This window comes from Sciurus vulgaris, assembly GCF_902686455.1.
Source record: "Sciurus vulgaris genome assembly, chromosome: 5".
NCBI lineage: Eukaryota > Metazoa > Chordata > Mammalia > Rodentia > Sciuridae > Sciurus > Sciurus vulgaris.
Window position 1 is genome coordinate 65,850,121 of NC_136465.1, and position 18,765 is coordinate 65,868,885.

General features: G+C 41.6%; 1 protein-coding gene and 1 long non-coding RNA gene across 2 annotated transcripts in view; one reads left to right on the forward strand and one right to left on the reverse strand.

Annotated features, from left to right (window-relative positions):
* Positions 1-18,765, reverse strand: part of LOC306661353 — an 84,427-nt gene that overhangs the window by 27,208 nt on the left and 38,454 nt on the right. The gene's annotated exons all lie outside the window — the stretch shown is intronic.
* ADA2 (adenosine deaminase 2) overlaps positions 9,541-18,765 on the forward strand; it is a 37,981-nt gene continuing 28,756 nt past the window's right edge. Inside the window, exons 1-2 of the mRNA XM_079140235.1 lie at positions 9,541-9,867; positions 12,163-12,388. Of these exons, the coding sequence (XP_078996361.1) occupies positions 9,546-9,867; positions 12,163-12,388 (548 nt within the window). The 5' untranslated portion in view covers positions 9,541-9,545. The remainder of the gene's footprint in view (positions 9,868-12,162; positions 12,389-18,765) is intronic.

Genomic DNA, 18,765 nt, shown 5'->3' on the forward strand with positions numbered 1-18,765 from the left:
TTAGAACAGGGGCCCACAGAGCTAAAGAGATCCACAGCATTCTGAATTTAGTGACAGTGCAATAGCAGTACAAAGTGTTCTAATAAATAATCTCAAGTTGACAAAAAAAAGGTCAGATTATGTTTGCCATGCCCTTGCCCTAAGAATAGAGAGGAAGAGCACATTTTAGAAAAACTTGTGTGAGGGAATCATGAACTGAAATTGAATTCCATGCATATGAGTTCTTGGGATGAACCCAACTACTATGTTTAACTATAAAGCTCTAACTTTAAAAATGTAAAAAAAGCTGGGCAAGGTAGCACACTCCTGTAATCCCAGTGACTCAGGAGGCTGAGGGAGGATGGCAAGTTTGAGGCTAGCCTTAGCAATTTAGTAAGGCCTTATGCAACTTAGCAAGGCCCTGTCTCAAAAATCTCAAAATAAAAAATAAGAAAGGGCTCGAGATGTGGCTCAGGGGTTAAACACCCTTTGGGTTTAATCCCTGGTATAAAAAGAAAAAATAAAAATAAAAAAAGAAAGAAAAGAGAAAAGAAACAAAGATTAAAAAAAAAAAAAAACAAAAAAACCAACGGATGCCCCAAATGATGATAGATGGTTAGAAATAAATCTTTTCATATCTCAATGCTTAAGTTCAGGAAGTAATAAAATAAATAAATAACACACAGAGAAAAAAATAAAGACTTATGTGAGGAATATTATGTGAGGAATATTACTTATGCTGTATAGTTTTAAAAATATTTTCAGGCCAGGTGCAATGGTGCACACTGGAAGGCTGAGCTAGGAGGAGTGCAAGCTCAAGGTCAGCCTCAGCAACTTAGCGAGCCCTGTCTCAAAATAAAATATAATTTCATATACACTATTTTATACCTTCACATACTGAAAAACTTAGTTGGAAAAAAATAAGTAAGAGGCACTTGGTATTTTCCCTTTATCACATATAAAGACATTAAGGCTCATGAATGTTAAGGAATTTAAAAAAAATTACACAGTAGTTCTGTGAAAGAGCTAACTTTCCTGTTTCCTAAAAATATTTCGGTGATTAAAGCACAAGCTCTAGCTGGGTGCAGTGGCACATGCCTGTAATCCCAGTGACTTGGGAGGCTGAGGCAGGAGGATGGAGAGTTCAAAACCAGCCTCAGCAACTTAGAGTAGGCCCTAAGCAACTCAGCAAGACCCTGTCTCTAATAAAATATTTTTTTAAAAAAAGGTATTGGGGATGTGGTAAACCCCCTGGGTTCAATCCCTGGTATAAAAACAAAAAAACAAAACCAACACAAATTCTCAGTATCTGGAAAAATCCTTTCGTGCTTGATGTGGCCATTCCCATGACCCACCTTTGCTCACTGCGGTCTCCTGCAGGGATCTGCTCTCTGCGGTCTCCTGCTAGAGGTCATTGAAGACCTTTGAAGATTTTGAAGACCATTTCTCTTAGGCTACCAGGGAAGGCCAGTATGGCAGAATCCACCTGGAACAGGTGCACCTCTTCTTGTTACCAGCAGTGTGATCTCAGGCAAGTTATCTAACCAACTAGCCCACAGGTGCTTCAGCATACTTGTCACTCAAGCAAGGGAATCAAGTGTGCCTCGAGCATGCTAGGCAAGCATTCCACCACTGAGCCACAATCCCAGTCCTCTATTTCCTTAACTGTAGAGATCAGAGAATCTCATTTGTTTTATATAAAAGTGGCATAGAAGTCTGATATGGTGGTGCATGTCTGTAATCCCAGTGCTTCCTGGGATGGTGAGGCAGGAGGATTGCAAGTTCAAGGCAAGTCCCAGAAATTTAGTGAAACCCTATCTTAAAATAAAAAATAAAAAGGGCTGGAAATGTAGCTCAGTAGCAAAGAGCCCCTGGGTTCAATCCCTACTACTCCCCCCCAAAAAAGTGTAGAAGTTGGGCATGGTGGCATAGTCCTGTCATCCCAGTGACTCCAGAGGCTGAAGCAGGAGGATTGTAAATTCCAAGCCAGTCTCAGTAAGTTAGCAAGACCCTCAGCAACTTAATGAACCTTTGTCTTAAAATAAAAAAATAAAAAATAAAAAGGACTGGGGAGCTGGGTGTGGTGGTGCAAGTCTATAATCCCAGCCACCAGGAGGCTGAGGCAGGAGGCGTGTGAGTTCAAAATCAGTCTCAGCAATTTAGTAAGGTCCTAAGCAACTTAGAGAGACTCTGCCTCAAAATTAAAACAAAAACAAAAACAAAAGCATATATATATATATAACTAGAAATTGAACCCCTGTATAGAGAAGCAGTGGTAAAATGTGTGCTTAGCATCAGAGAAGCCTTTTGTTCAATCTGACATCAAAAACAAAACAAAACAAATGTCTAATTACCTGATTTTATCAGTACATATTTTATGTGTGTATTGAAATATTACACTGTATCTCATAAGTATGTACAATTACAACATGTTAATAAAAAAAATTGAAAAAGATTAGAGGTATAGTTCAGTGGTAAAGCATGTAACTAGCATGCATGAGATCTTGAGTTTTATCCCCAGCATGTAACTAGCATACATGAGGTCTTGAGTTTTATCCCCAGCACCAGAAAAATAAAATTTAAAAATGTTTAAGGAGCTGGAAATGTTAACTACCCTGATTTTATCATTGCACATTGTATGTACATATTGAATTATCACACTTGTACCTAACAAATTTATACAATTAAAATAATAGTTTAATAGAAAAATAAAATGAAAATGGTAATCAACAGTATCTAAATCCTTAAACCTATGTAGATAACTCCTATACTCTGCTATAGGTGGTATATAGCAACAGCATGTTACCAGTGGGAAGAAAAAGATGTTTCAGTGAAAATATCTTTTAGGTATTCGTATGGCCAACAACTATCTTTACTTCTGAAAACCTCTCTTGTCTTCAGTTTTGGGGTTATAACCTACTTGTCTTTTCAGAATTCTTTTAGGTTTAGTTTTGTGGTCACTAGAAGATACTTTGGTCCCTTTTTCTGTCCTACAGATTTTCAGATTCAAAACACAAGACTGGTTTCTGGGTATGTCAGTTATCTTTGATAAAGTGTCAAAAACAGTGCTCTGTTCCACAGTTTACAGTCTCTGCACTTGGCAGGATATTATTCCAGAATGGCTTCATGTTTCATGCATTGCCCACTGTCGTCAGGTGCCACACCTTTCCTGCTAAACAATGCCCAGGGCACACCTGGGAGGAGGCCCCTTGGAAGTGATTTCAGCCACAAAAGGCCTCCTTTGAGCAGGCTCTGACCACACAGACCAAGAAGCTGAATCTGGACAAGCTGTCCCTGCCCAAACAGAGCTTGTGGTCAGCCTCTGGGATCTGGCCCTGCTGAGATTCACTGATTCTGACCTGTTTTCAGGTATGTGAGCGTAGCCCTCCTCCTCTCTACCTCCTCCTGTCTCCACTTCAAGATCTGGGTCCTCCATTCTACCAGCCCGAGTAGCTTTTGCCTGACAGATAACTCTAGCCTCAGGACCTGTGTGGGCTCAGCTGGCTTCTTACATTCCCTGGTCAAGTCCTAACTGGAGTTCCTAGAGCCAGTTTTTTGAGATGTGAAATTTAGCTTCTCCTTTTAACCAAAGCTTTTCCAAAGAAAGATTTTATATTCAACTTTGTGGGGTATCTTTAAAAAATATTCAAATGATTCATTTTATATTTATAAAAAATGTATTTTATTTTGTGTGTGGGACCAGGAGTTGAACCCAGGGCCTTATACATGCTAAGCAAGTGCTCTACCACTGAACAACATTCCCAGTCTTTTTTTTTTTTTTTTTAAGCTAGTGTTTATTTTCTTTCCTTTTAAAAGATGAACACGATATCTTCATTTACTTATTTTTATGTAGTGCTGAGGATTGAACCCAGGGCATTGCATGTACAAGGCAAATGCTTTACCACTGAGCTACAGCCCCAGCCCCTAAACTGGTGTTTATTTTCAATAACCTTATTTCCATCTTGCTTAAGTGTCTGAAGAAGAACAGCTCAAGAGCACTCAGTAGATATTCCTACACACTCAGTGACCTGAGCAGTGGGAGCTGCAGACTAGTTTTCAGTGGCTAGCGAGGCATTCCAGTCTCCATTAGGGAAGTGTTGGATAGGCGTAGAGGGCACCTGCATGTCTTCAGACCAGTCCGCGCCCTCAGGTTGAATAGTAATGAACTTAGGAGCAGTCCACAGTCCACCACAAATTTTTTTGTTTTATTTTCTTGTCTTTTTGTTTTGGTCCTGGAGATTGAACCCTGGGGTGCTTTACCACTGAGCTACATCCCCAGTCCTTTTTACTTTGAGAAGGGTCTCCCTTAGGTTGCTCAGGATGGCCTCAAACTTGAAGTCCTCCTACCTCAGCCTACCTCAGCTGGGATTGCACACAAGTATGGGCCAAGGCACTTGGCATGCATTCATCATTTAAATATCATAATGGGAGGGCTGGGGGTATGGCTCAGTGGTGATGCACTTGTGTAGTATGTACCAGGTCCTGGGTTCAATCTCCAGTCAAAGGAAGGGAGGAAGGGAGGAAGGAAGAAAGGAAACCTCACCAAAGAATCTAGGTAACTGGACACAGTGGCAATGCCTGTAATACCTGTGACTCGGGAGACTGAGGCAGCATGATCCGGAGTTCAAAGCAGCCTCAGTAACTTAGTGAGGCCCTAAGCAACTCAGCGAGACCTTGTCTCTAAATAAAATATATAAAAGGGTTGGGGATGTAGTTCTGTGGCGGGAAACAGACTGGTCGAGAAGCAGCAAGAGGCACTCAGAGAGGAGAAGAACTTCAAACTCTTTTATGCCAGTGGGCCCAGAGAAAGATAAAAACTCCAAATTCTGAGCACTGATCCACAGTATCTCACAATATTCATAGGTTATTTGACATCATCTTAGACCCATCCTATTATTGGGGCATTTTCCTCTTTAAAAAAAAAAAAAAAAAAAAAAAATTCCTTATCTATGTGACTGAAGGCCTTGTGTAGGGTCTCTAACATAAAGTATGCTCACAGAACAGATAAGAAGAAACAGCTCTTTTCACAGACTTCTAGTATATGTCAGGAGGAAGTAGTCAAACTCTTAGGGCAATTATTCACAATCCTAAAGGTAGGGGCCCATGGCTTCCTGGAGAAAGGCTGAGAGAGGGGAGGGGAACTGGCTCCTTCCCTAGGCATTGGTCTCTTACCATAACATTTTTATAATTTTATTTCACAACCAGGTTTGGTTTTGCCATCGCATCTCAGTGGTTAAGAATTCTTGGGTTCAATTTCCAGTACCAAATAAAGAAAAAAAAAAAAAAGAATCTATGTGGTAGGTATTTTATTTTCCCCATTTTCAGATCAGGTAGCAGAAGTGTGGAAAGTTTAGCCAGGCATGGTAGTCCATGCCTATAATCCCAGCAATTTGGAAGGCTTAGCCCTAGAACCACAAATTCAAAGCCAGCCTCAGCAACTTAGCAAGGACTTAAGCAACTTAGAGAGACCCTGTTTCAAAATTTAAAATAAAAATGGCAGAGGATGTGGCTTAGTGGTTAAGTGTTCCTGGGTTCAATCCCCAGTATTAAAAAAAAATGTAGGAAGGTAAGGTGGGGTGCAAAGGCAGGTGGACTGCAGCCCTCCTGGGCATCGGGGCTTAGTCTACTCCCTCGACTCCTTGGAGGCCGAGTTCTTCTTGACTCCTCCCACACCTAACTCTTTAGCCTCACACCTCTCTACTCCTTCTACTGTCCTGTCCCCACAGCACTGATTTCCCCCCACCATTTACATTTTATTTTTATCCTCTGTCCATAATCCAAGGTCCCATTATTTTTTTTTAATGCTGTGTATGGAACCCAGGCCTCTTACATGCTAAGCATGTGCTCTCCACTAAGTTACATCCCCAACCCCTACAATCGTGTTCTGAGAAAGAATACACTTCCCAAAGTTCGCAGATTCTGGAGTCCTCCTACAAACATGTAAACACCTACACAAATATATACACAACCTCCCTCATATACTCACATGCACACACAGGAACATTTATATACATAGCTCCCCACATAAATGCACATGAAAACATTCCACACATAAATATGCACATAGATGCCCCCATAAACACATAAATGCACAGACACAAGCCTAACTCACCCCCCATGAAGACACAGAGAAACCTACACACACACACACACACACACACACACACACATACATACACACACAGGTGTAAACTCTGCAGCCTGCCCCTCCCAGCCCCTCAGCCCTCAGGGAACCTCTCTCCAGTCTCTCCTCATAGGCTTGTGCAACCTGGGACTGGAGGGAAGTGAAACCTTCCCTGACAGGAAGTGAAACAGCTGGTACTTTTCTGGTGCTTCTGACACAGCTGTTGGGAGCTCTAAGAAAACAGCTAGTTTCTGGGGTTTCTTTGAGGTAAATGTGGAGCACTGGGGTTCTTGAGCTTTGTTTACCTTGCACCCTTCCCTAGCCTTCTCTAGGTGGGTGTGCAGCTGGGACTATCTCTCTCCATAAAGGGCTTGTGAAAAATTTACTCCCAGCCACAGAGGCACACGGTCCCTTCCTTTCTTCTTAGTCTAAAAACTTTTCAGTTTTCTTGTACCTTCTTCTAAAATTGAAAGACAAATTTTGTGGCAAGAACATTAAGTAGGTATAGCAATTAAGTGTTAAAAAGGATTATTTTTCCTTACAGTTGACCAGGCTGATTTTTTTTTTTTTTTTGTACCAGGAATTGAACCCAGGGGTGCTTAACCACTGAACCACATCCCCAGCCCTTTTTTGTATTTTATTTAGAGACAGGGATGCGCTGAGTTGCTAAGTGCCTTGCTAATCTGCTGAGCTGACTTTGATCCTCCTGCCCCAGCCTTTGGAGTTGCTGGGATTTCAGGCATGTGCATCATGGCGCCTGTCATGACCAGGATGATCTTGACCAGCATTAGATATACTTTTTGTCTGGCAGGCCAGGAAAAGTTTCCAGGTCCTGGGACACAAATGTCTGGTAGCCTCTGTTAGGTGTCACCAGGGAGAGAGGAACAAGGAGCTGGGACCGCTGAATGGAGGATGTAGCGTGATACCAGTGGGACGGTGATGTGGTGTCACTGTCCTTTTGCCCTGGAAGTTTTGCTGCTTGTAACCACTGTAATCTAAGAAGAGAATTGAGGGCTTCTTGAAGTTGAGGGTTCTTCAAAAGTCCAACTCTGGTCATGTGTGGTGGCACATGCCTATTATTCCAGTGACTCAGAAGGCTGAGGCAGCAGGATTGCAAATTCAAGGCCAGCTCTAGCAACTTTGGGTAAACCCTGCTTCAAAATAAAATAAAAAGGGCTCAGATGTAGTTCAGTGGTAGTGCTTCCCTGGGTTCAATCCCCAGTACTGCCAAAAAAAGACAAACTCCAACTCCATTCATAGGAATTAGTCCCTACCATAATTGTGGGCTGGTGAGATTAATTCCCTCTTAAAATTCCCTCTTGGTATCCCTCTTGGCATACCATAGAATAATTGAATGGTGTAACTGAAGAAAAGCTTGGATGTAACATAACTTAATGATTCCAAACTGGGAACTGAACTTAAGGGTACTGTACTAACTGAGAAAAAACCCCACCCCTTTTTTATTTTTACTTTGAGACAGGGTCTTGCTAAATTGCCCAGGCTGCCCTAGAACTTGCAATCCTTCTGCCTTGGCCTCCCAAGTTGTTTTAATTACAGGTATGTGTCACCCCAGCCAAACTTGCCATTTTTATTGTGCCCCTCTACCTTATTTACCTAATATATTTCTTTGAATTGATTTACTTTATTTTATTTTATATTTTGGTACTGGGAATTGAACCCAGGGGTATTTTACCATTGAGTTACTTCGCCGGTCCTTTTTATTTATTTATTTTTATTTTGAGGCAGAGCATCCCTAAATTGTTGAGGTTGGCCTTGAAATTTTAGTCCTCCTGCCTTAGCTTCCCAAGTTGCTAGAATTAAAAAGTGTGCACTACTGTACCAAGCTAAATTTTAAAAAATTCAACCAAAACAGTAACTCTATTATGGGTTTAATGTGCTAATATGCATTTTTAGACTACATTTCTAGGCTCTGGGGAAGCTTAGTGGTAGATTATGTGCTTAGCATGTGTGAGACTCTGGGTTCAATCCCCAGCACCACCAACCAACAAATAAAAAAATAAATATCTATCAAAAGAATTTAGATCCATTTGTAAACTGTTTAAAAATCATATCAGGCATTCTGATGACATAGTCATCACACTTTGAGAATCACTGATCTGGTCTAAAGTCACCCTTTTTGCAGCTGAGGACACTGAAACCCATAGATATTAGTGATTTGTCTGAGGTCTCACAGTTAAAGACAGATACAACGTTGATTCTGTTCCTAAAGTCTCCTAATTTACAATCTCTTTTTTTTTTTTTCCCGGTGTTAGGGTTCAGATCTAGGCTTTCATACATGCTAGGTAAGCACTCTGCCATTGAACTACACCCTCGGCCATCTGATTATTATTATTATTATTTTTTGGTGGTACTTGAAATTGAATCCAGGGGCACTCTACATGGAGTTACATCCCAGCCCTCCCTGCTCTTATTTCTTTAGAGACAGGGTCTTGCTGAACTCCTGAGGCTGACCTGTTCACTTTTTTACAAAATCCTTTTCCTGTTTGTTGGACATATTATCCTCTCTTATTCCTCTAAGAATATTTATTATGGATCTGGATTTTTCTCTCCTTCCCCTGTATTATCTCTATTTCCCTTGGGTTCTTATCTCTGAGTTTCTTTCTTTTTGGTACCGATGATTGAATCCAGGGATGCTTAACAACTGAGCCAAATCCCCAGCCCTTTTTTATGTTTTATTTAGAAGCAGCATCTCTCTGAGTTGCTTAGGGCCTCACTAAGTTGTTGAGGCTGACCTTGAACACACGATCTTCCTGCCTTACCCTGCCAAGTCACTGGAATTATAGGCATGTGCCACTGCACCTGACATCATGGTGTGTTTTTTACTCATGTTAGAGATTTTCTTCAAATGTCTTGTGATCCTTTCCTCCCTAAAGTGAAACTAGAAATTGGATTGCAGTGTCTTCTATATTTCCTCTCTCCTTCCTTTCCTTCCTTCCTTTTCTTTATAAGAGGGATTGACCTAGGGCCTCACACATCTACTTTTTTTTTGAGACAGGGTCTAGCCCAGGCTGGTCTTGAACTTGGGTCCTCCTGCCTTAGCCTCCCAAGTAGCTGAGATCACAGGTGTGCACCACTGCACCCAGCATGTAATATCTATCTTTATGCATGAGCAGGACTTATCCCAAAAGCTTCAATGTAAAGAGACCTCATGATGACCTTTTATTTGGGAAACCCCTACATATCTGTATCTGAAGGTCTTTTTCTCTGGGGTCTCAGAGAAGAATTATTCAATATCCTGCCTCTGGGTAATCTGAGAATGGATGGTAAAAGGAAAATCAGAGTTCAATTTTTATTTTTTAATTTAGGATGCTAGGGTTTGAACCCAAGGGCCTTGAGCATAGATCTGCAGATTTCCATTTGCTCACTCCCCTTAGTAGTCCTATTGAATATCCTCTGAGCTACTTCTCTTCCAGGCATCCCAATGATGGTGGTTGTCCCATTTGGGTGGCCAACCCTGCTCGTCGTGCTTTTGGCTGTGGAAATATCCTTTGTCAGGTCCAGCGTATTTATGGATGAAGCACGAAGTCAGCTATTAGTGAAAGAGAAAAGTATCCGATTTGGGTCAGAGGTACTGCTGAATAGTCAAGAGAAGAAGGCCAATAGGAACCTTATGGCCATCAAAAAGAAGGAGATCATGGAGGCTTTGGAGACACACCAGTTTCCTCCCAGTATGCACTTCTTCCAGGCCAAGCATCTCATTGAGGACAGCCGGGTGTTTCATATAATAAAGAAGATACCCAAAGGTAAAGTTTGAAGAGGGATGGTTTTGGGGTGCTTGGAAATGAGAAGAAACTAAAATTGGAATTGTCATTGTCATGGGAGCTGTCATTATCCTAAATAGAGTAGCAACTACAATTCTCTTTGCTCTTGTTGCCAACCTAAGAAGCAAAGATTCAATGGTGGCTATTGCTTCACCCTGAAAATCAAAACTTTTTTTCCTAGGGGACTCAACCTCAGGGTAGGCCTTCATATTCCTGGTCTTCACTGACACAGCATCCAGGGCCTACAGAACTTTATTATTCCCTTCATAACTTTCCTCACTGAATTTCTTCTAACCCTTCTCCAGGGACTATTACCAAATAGGATGCAATATGATAGAGCATCCTGGATTACTGTAACACATTCCTAGGATGAGAAAAATCATTATAAGCTTGTACATCTAAATAACTATTGAGCTACTTGCTGGGCTGGAGGTGTGACTCAGTGGTAGAATGCTTTCCTAGCATGCAGGAGGCCCTGATTTGAATCCCCAGCTCTTCAAAAGAACAAAAAATAAAAAACACAAAAACCCCCAAATAATGTACAATCAGAGAAACAACATGTATCCCATTTGTCAACAATAAAAAAAAAATAATTAAAAAAAAAAAAACCCAAATAGCTGTTTGCAGCTTATGAGGACTTTTTTATACCTCTTTTTTAAATGCTATAAAGGGAGGGTTTTTTTGTTTTTTATTTTTGGTATTGGGAATTAAACCCAGGGGCTCTTAACCACTGAGCCACATCCCCAGCCCTTTTTTGTATTTTATTTAGAGGCAGGTTCTCACTGAGTTGTTTAGGGCCTTGCTAAGTTGGTGACGCTGGCTTTGAACTTAAGATCCTCCTGCCTCAGCCTCCTTAGCCACTGGGATTATAGGCATGCATTACCATGCCAAGCATAAAGGGAGATTTTAAAAAAATAATAATTGGGCCAGGCACGGTGGTACATACCTATAATCCCAGTGATTCAGGAGGCTGAGGCAGGAGGATCCCAAGTTCCAGATCAGCTTTAGCAACTTAATGAAGCCCTATCTCAAAATAAAAAATAAAAAGGGCTGGTGATGTAACTCAGTAGTAAAGTGCCCTAGGTTTAATCCCTAGTACCAAAATAAATAAAATAATTTAGCAGGGCATGGTGGTATGCCTGTAGTTTCAGCTACTTGAGAGGCTGAAGCAGGAAGATTGCTTGAACCCAGTAGTTTGAGGCCAACCATTACAACACAGTGAGACCCCCATCTCAAATAACAACAATAACTGAAGTCAATAAAGTAGCATCCCCAGTTGGTGGGGAATGTAAGGCCTAGAGAGGGTGTCACACCAGAACTCACAGGGCTGGGACACCTGCTAAGAGGCTAATGTCAGGATCAGGTGCTAGATGGAACAAGGAAAACAGGGAGCAGTGTATATTATTCTTTGAGGAACACCAGAGTAAAACTGGTGTTTGGTCTGAAGGACAAATGTGAGGTCTCAAATGGCAAAGCCTGCAGGTCAGAAGCTGCATAGATACCGACCCAGGGTGATGATTGAAATATCAGAGGTGGAGATGGGTTGGGGATCGGGTCAAGAGAATCAAGGACAAGTATGTAAACAGGTCTGGGTTCCTGATGCTCAATTTCATTATATCCCTCCCTGCAGCATTGAGTGACAAGGTCTCAAATTAGTCTCAGACTTCAAATGAGAAGGAGAAGCTGACAGAGACCCACCCAACTTCAACCCCTGTCTTCTGATTCCAAGCCTGATACCCTCCCACCCTACCATGCTGCCTCTGTTGAATGAGACTACTCACGACATGTAACTAGTGAAGGAGGAAACCAAGGAAACCCCACTCTTTTTTTTTTTTTTAATGATGGTGGAGATGGACCTAAGGCCTTAGACATCCCAGGCAAGCACTGTACCATTGTGCTACATCCCCAGTCCTTTTTATTTTGTATTTTGAGACAGAGTCTCACTAAATTGCCAGTCTGGTCTCAGACTTGCAATCCTCCTGCCTCAGCCTCCTGAGTAGCTGGGATTACAGTCTTGCATCACCACACTGAGTGTGAAGCTCCACTCATAGCAAAGAAAACTGTGGCCCTCCTGAGAAGACAAAGGCAATAAATGGATCAGTGAAGTCTTGGAATGGGAACAGGAAAGGTACATTGTGTTCAAGTCTGAGGAATTTGGTCAGAAAGATGGAAATTCATATTTCCACTTCTTGTCCTTCTACACTGCTTTTACAATCTCCTAATCCCTAGTATTTGGACTTCACCTCCTTTGTCCCTTCTCTGATCTTCCATTTCCAGGGGCTGCCTTACACCTCCATGAATTTGGTATGGCGAGTGTGGAATGGCTGGTAAAAAATGTCACCTACAGGCCCCACTGCTATTTCTGTATCACCCCAGAGGGAATTCTGCAGTTCAGATTTGCTCAGTCAGCTCCCCGCAACCCTAAGGGCAGAGAATGTTCAAACTGGGTTTTGCTGGGGGATCATAGAAAAAAACTAAAGGACACCACTGAGTTTGATAAAAGGTAAGTGGTGGCTCAGAAAGCAAGTGTCACAGACCTGTCCTAGGTGATGTGAAGTGTGCATGTGTGAAATCCTTGGTACACACATACATAAAAATCTGGCCTCAGGCTGGAGTTATAGCTCAGTGGTAGAGCACTTGCCTATCATGTGTCCAGGTCCTGGGTTCCATCATCATTGCAAAACAACAACAATAACACACACACACACACACACACACACACACACATGAAACTACCAAAAAAGGAGAAAAGTTTCTATTTCCTGAAGTGATGACGATCCACTTGGTGGATGAGAAGCTTAAAAACCTGATGGAGCTGGGCAAGGTGAAGCCTGACTATAATCCCAGTGGCGGGTTTTCAAGATGGCGGCCTAGAGGGTGGCGGCATTTCATGTTGCTCCAGGACTCAGGATTCAAAAGAGGAGATATTGAGACACTTGGGACCAACTCAAAGCAGCCGGGTGACTCTCTCCTGTTGGGGAGGCGTCCCGGATGGGACAGTAGTCCCGGAACGCAGAGAACTTTGTGAAGTAGAGCTGCCGGCAAGATGCCCCTCTCCCCGCTGGAGCAGTGAACTCGGACAACTGGGAGCGCCGTCAAGGAGGCCGCTCAGCACAGCGCTGGGACTCGGAGCAACCACTGGGGCTCCGGCGGCTGCCCAGGGGAGGAGTGGCGAGGAGAGCTGTGTGGACTAAGAACACCGGGGCCTGCCCTGAGGAGGAGGAGGAACGTGGCCGCTTGGATTCGGAGTGATTGCACCAGAGCTACAGGCGGTTGCCAGAAGAGAAGCTGCGCGGTGAGCTGTTTGGACTCAGACCACTTCTGAACACCGGGGCCTTCCCGGAGGAGTAGGAGGAGGAGGAGGAGGAGCGTGGTGGGTCGTTTGGACTCGCAGTGACTGCATTAGCGCTCCAGGCGGCTGCTCAGAGGAGAAGGCGAGTGGTGAGTTGTTTGGACTTAAAGTGACAGCTCCTGAACACAGGGGGGCTGCCTGGAGGGGAAGCATGGTAGGTCGCTTGGTCTTGAGTGGCCGCACCAGAGCTCCGGGCGGTTGCCCAGAGGACCCGTGCAGCGGGTCACGTGGATTCAGAGCCACTCAGAGCGACCGCTCCTGAACACCTGGGGGGTTATCTGGAGAAGGAGGAGGAACGGGGAGGGTCACTTCGACTCGGAGTGATTGATTGCCCAGGGCTACGGGTGGTTAGTGGGAGGAGGAGGCACGCAGTAAGTTTCTTGGACTCCTAGTGACCGCACCGGAATACTGGGCGGCTGTCTGGAGGAAGAGGTGTGTGGCGGGTCTCTGGGACTCAGAGCAATTGTATGGGGCCCCAGGTAGCTGCTCAGAGGAGGGGCCGCATAGCCAGGCGATTAGGTGCAGAGCAGGGTCCCAGGATCTAGGAGGCTTCTTGGTGGAAGAGCCGCACAGAGACAGGCTTAGGGCAGAGCGAAGGTTCCAGGCCTGTGGGCAGATTCTCTGAGGAGGGGCAGCCTAAGGAGATTCATCTGCGAAGGGTGAGGTTCCCAGGCCCAGGAAGTAGGGCCAGGCCCCTGGGAACTTTGCAGAGGAAGGCAGCCCAGCCCAGGAGGTAGCTGTAAATTGAGGGGAACCTCTAGGAGGGAACTGACCAGCGAGACCTCCCCACCGGGTGAGTCTTCCCTGCCAGGTGAGGTTTCCCCACAAGGACGGTAAAACCAGAGACTCAGGCCCAAACAGGCCTTGCCTCAGCCCGCAGCCTAGGTACCCTTTGGATGACCATTGGTCAACAAGTGGAGGCACCTCTGCCCACTAGCAGGGATTATACCCCACCTGAAGGCCACCACACCTAGAGAGGCAGCTTCCTTGTGGAGCACCGCACTATCAACTTCCTCCAAGACTTCAGCCTACTGAAGGCTAAGGGGGGATATATATAGAAATCTTCAGGGACATTTTAAGTCAATAGAGGAAATCTGCAATATCTCAGCGGTCCACTGATACCTGAACAATATGAGAAAACAAGGAAAGAAAATGCTGCAAACAAATCTAGATGTTACATCAATAAAACCCAATGACAGCATGGCAGAAGAAATGACAGAAAAGGAGTTCAGAATGTACATAATTAAAATGATCAGAGAAGCAAACGATGAGATGAAAGAGCAAATGCACGCACTGAATGATGAGATGAAAGAGCAAATGCAAGCATTGAATGAATGCACCAATCGACAATTAAAAGAGCAAATACAGGAAGCAAAAGATCATTTCAATAAAGAGTTAGAGATATTGAAAAAAAACCAAACAGAAATCCTTGACATGAAGGAAACAATAAACCAAATTAAGAACTCCATAGAAAGCATATCCAATAGGATAGAACACCTGGAAGACAGAACCTCAAACATTGAAGACAAAATATTTAACCTTGAAAACAAAGTTGAACAAACAGAGAAGATGGTAAGAAATCATGAACAGAATCTACAAGAACTATGGGATATCATGAAAAGGCCAAATTTAAGAATTATTGGGATTGAGGAAGGCCTAGAGAAACAAACCAAAGGAATGAACAATTTATTCAATGAAATAATATCAGAAAATTTCCCAAATCTGAAGAATGAAATGGAAAATCAAGTTCAAAAGGCTTATAGGACTCCAAATACACAAAATTACAACAGACCCACACCAAGGCACATTATAATGAAAATACCTAACTTACAAAATAAAGACAGAATTTTAAAGGCTGTGAGAGAAAAGAACCAAATTACATTCAGGGGGAAACCAATACGGATATCAGCAGATTTATCAATCCAGACCCTAAAAGCTAGAAGGGCCTGGAACAACATTTTTCAAGCCCTGAAAGAAAATGGATGCCAACCAAGAATCTTATACCCAGCAAAACTTACCTTCAAATTTGACGATGAAATAAAATCCTTCCATGATAAACAAAAGCTAAAAGAATTTACAAAAAGAAAGCCAGCATTACAGAACATTCTCAGCAAAATATTCCATGAGGAAGAGATGAAAAACAAAGAAGCAAATCAGCAAAGGGAGGAATTATCCTAAAGGAATTGTCAAAGAAAGGAGGAAACAAGTTGTGTCAAACAAATAAAGAAAGAAAATTTAACAAATGAACCAAATGACCGGGAAACCAAATCATATCTCTATAATAACCCTGAATGTTAATGGCCTGAATTCATCAATCAAAAGACATAGACTGGCAGATTGGATTAAAAAGAAAGATCCAACAATATGTTGCCTGCAAGAGACTCACCTCATAGAAAAAGATACCCATAGACTAAAGGTGAAAGGATGGGGAAAAACATACCATGCGCATGCACTCAGCAAAAAAGCTGGAGTATCCATCCTCATTTCCGATAATGTGGACTTCAAGCCAAAGTTAGTCAGAAGGGATAAAGAAGGTCATTTCATACTGCTTAAGGAAAGCATAAATCAGCAAGATATAACAATCATAAACATCTATGCCCCAAACAGTGGCTCATCCATGTATGTCAAACAAATCCTTCTCAATTTCAGAAACCAAATAGATCATAACACAATAATACTAGGTGATTTTAACATGCCTCTCTCACCACTGGATAGATCTTCCAGACAAAAATTGAACAAAGAAACCATAGATCTCAATAACACAATCAATAATTTAGACTTAACGGACATTTATAGAATATACCATCCAACCAAGAGTGAATACACTTTCTTCTCAGCAGCACATGGATCCTTCTCTAAAATAGACCATATATTATGCCACAAAGCTAATGTTAGCAAATACAAGAAGATAGAGACACTAGCATGTATTCTATCAGATCATAATGGATTGAAGTTAGAAATAAATGAAAGAGTAAAACACAGAAACTATTCCAACATCTGGAGATTAAACAATATGCTATTATATGATGACTGGATAACAGAAGATATTAGGAAGGAAATTAAAAAATTCTTAGAGGTAAATGAGAACAAAGAAACATCATATCAAAATCTCTGGGACACTATGAAAGCAGTACTTAGAGGGAAATTTATTTCATGGAGCGCATTTAATAAAAGTAGTAAAACTCAACAAATAAACGACCTAACACTACAGCTCAAAGCCCTAGAAAAAGAAGAACAGAACAGCACCAAAAATAGTAGAAGACAGGAAATAGTTAAACTCAGAGCTGAAATCAATGAAATTGAAACAAAAGAAACAATACAAAAAATTGACAAAATAAATAGTTGGTTCTTCGAAAAAATAAACAAAATTGATAAACCTTTAGCCACACTAACAAAGAGAAGACGAGAGAAAACCCAAATCACTAAAATTCGAAATGAACAAGGAAATATCACAACAGACAGGATTGAAATACAAAACATAATTAGAAGCTATTTTGAAAATCTATACTCCAACAAAATAGAAAATGTCGAAGACATCAACAGGTTTCTAGAGACATATGAATTGCCTAAATTGAACGAGGAGGACATAAGCAATTTAAATAGACCAATTTCAAGTACTGAAATTGAAGAAGTCATCAAAAGCCTTCCAACAAAGAAAAGTCCGGGACCAGATGGGTTCTCAGCCGAGTTCTACAAAACCTTTAAAGAAGAGCTCATTCCAATACTTCTCAAAGTATTCCATAAAATAGAAGAGGAGGGAACCCTCCCAAACTCATTCTATGAAGCCAATATCACCCTGATACCTAAACCAGACAGAGACTCATCAAGGAAAGAAAATTTCAGACCAATATCCTTAATGAACATCGACGCAAAAATTCTCAACAAAATTTTAGCAAATCGCATACAAAAACATATTAAAAAGATAGTGCACCATGATCAAGTGGGTTTCATCCCAGGGATGCAAGGTTGGTTCAACATCAGGAAATCAATAAACATAATTCACCATATTAATAGACTTAAAGTCAAGAATCACATGATTATTTCAATAGATGCAGAAAAAGCATTTGATAAAATACAGCACCCCTTCATGCTCAAAACACTAGAAAAAATAGGGATAGTGGGAACATTCCTTAACATTGTAAAGGCCATTTATGCTAAGCCCATGGCTAATATCATTCTAAATGGTGAAAAACTGAAAGCATTCCCCCTAAAAACTGGAACAAGGCAGGGATGCCCTCTTTCACCACTTCTATTCAACATCGTTCTTGAGACTCTGGCCAGAGCAATTAGACAAACCAAAGAAATTAAAGGGATACGAATTGGAAAAGAAGAACTCAAACTATCCCTGTTCGCTGATGACATGATTATATATTTAGAGGAACCTGGAAATTCCACCAGAAAACTCTTAGAACTCATAAGTGAATTCAGTAAAGTAGCAGGTTACAAGATCAATGCCCATAAATCCAGCGCAGTTTTATACATAAGTGATGAATCTTCAGAAAGAGAAATTAGGAAAACTACCCCATTCACAATAGCCTCGAAAAAAATAAAATACTTGGGAATCAATCTCACAAAAGAGGTGAAAGACCTCTACAATGAGAACTATACAACACTAAAGAAAGAAATTAAAGAACACCTTAGAAGATGGAAAGATCTTCCATGTTCTTGGATAGGAAGAATTAATATTGTCAAAATGGCCATACTACCTAAAGTGCTATACAAATTCAATGCAATTCCAATTAATATCCCAATTGTGTACCTTACAGAAATAGAGCAAGCAATTATGAAATTCATCTGGAAGAATAAGAAACCCAGAATAGCTAAAGCAATCCTTAGCAGGAAGAGTGAAACAGGGGGTATTGCAATACCAGATCTTCAACTCTACTACAAAGCAATAGTAACAAAAACGGCATGGTATTGGTACCAAAATAGAAAGGTAGATCAATGGTACAGAATAGAGGACACGGACACAAACACAAATAAATACAATTTTCTCATACTAGACAAAGGTGCCAAAAATATGCAATGGAGAAAAGATAGCCTCTTCAACAAATGGTGCTGGGAGAATTGGAAATCCATATGCAACAGAATGAAACTAAACCCATATCTCTCACCATGCACGAAACTAAACTCAAAATGGATTAAGGACCTCGGAATCAGACCAGAGACCCTGCAGATTATAGAAGAAAAAGTAGGTCCAAATCTTCACCTTGTTGGTCTAGGATCACACTTCCTTAACAGGACTCCCATAGCACAAGAAATAAAAGCTAGAATCAACCACTGGGATAGATTCAAACTAAAAAGCTTTCTCTCAGCCAAGGAAACTATCAGCAATGCGAAGAAAGAGCCTACAGAGTGGGAGAATATCTTTGCCAATCATACTTCAGATAGAGCACTAATCTCCAGAATATATAAAGAACTCAAAAAACTCTACTCCAAGAATTCAAATAATCCAGTCAACAAATGGGCTAAGGAAATGAATAGACACTTCACAGAAGAAGATCTACAAGCAATCAACAAACATATGG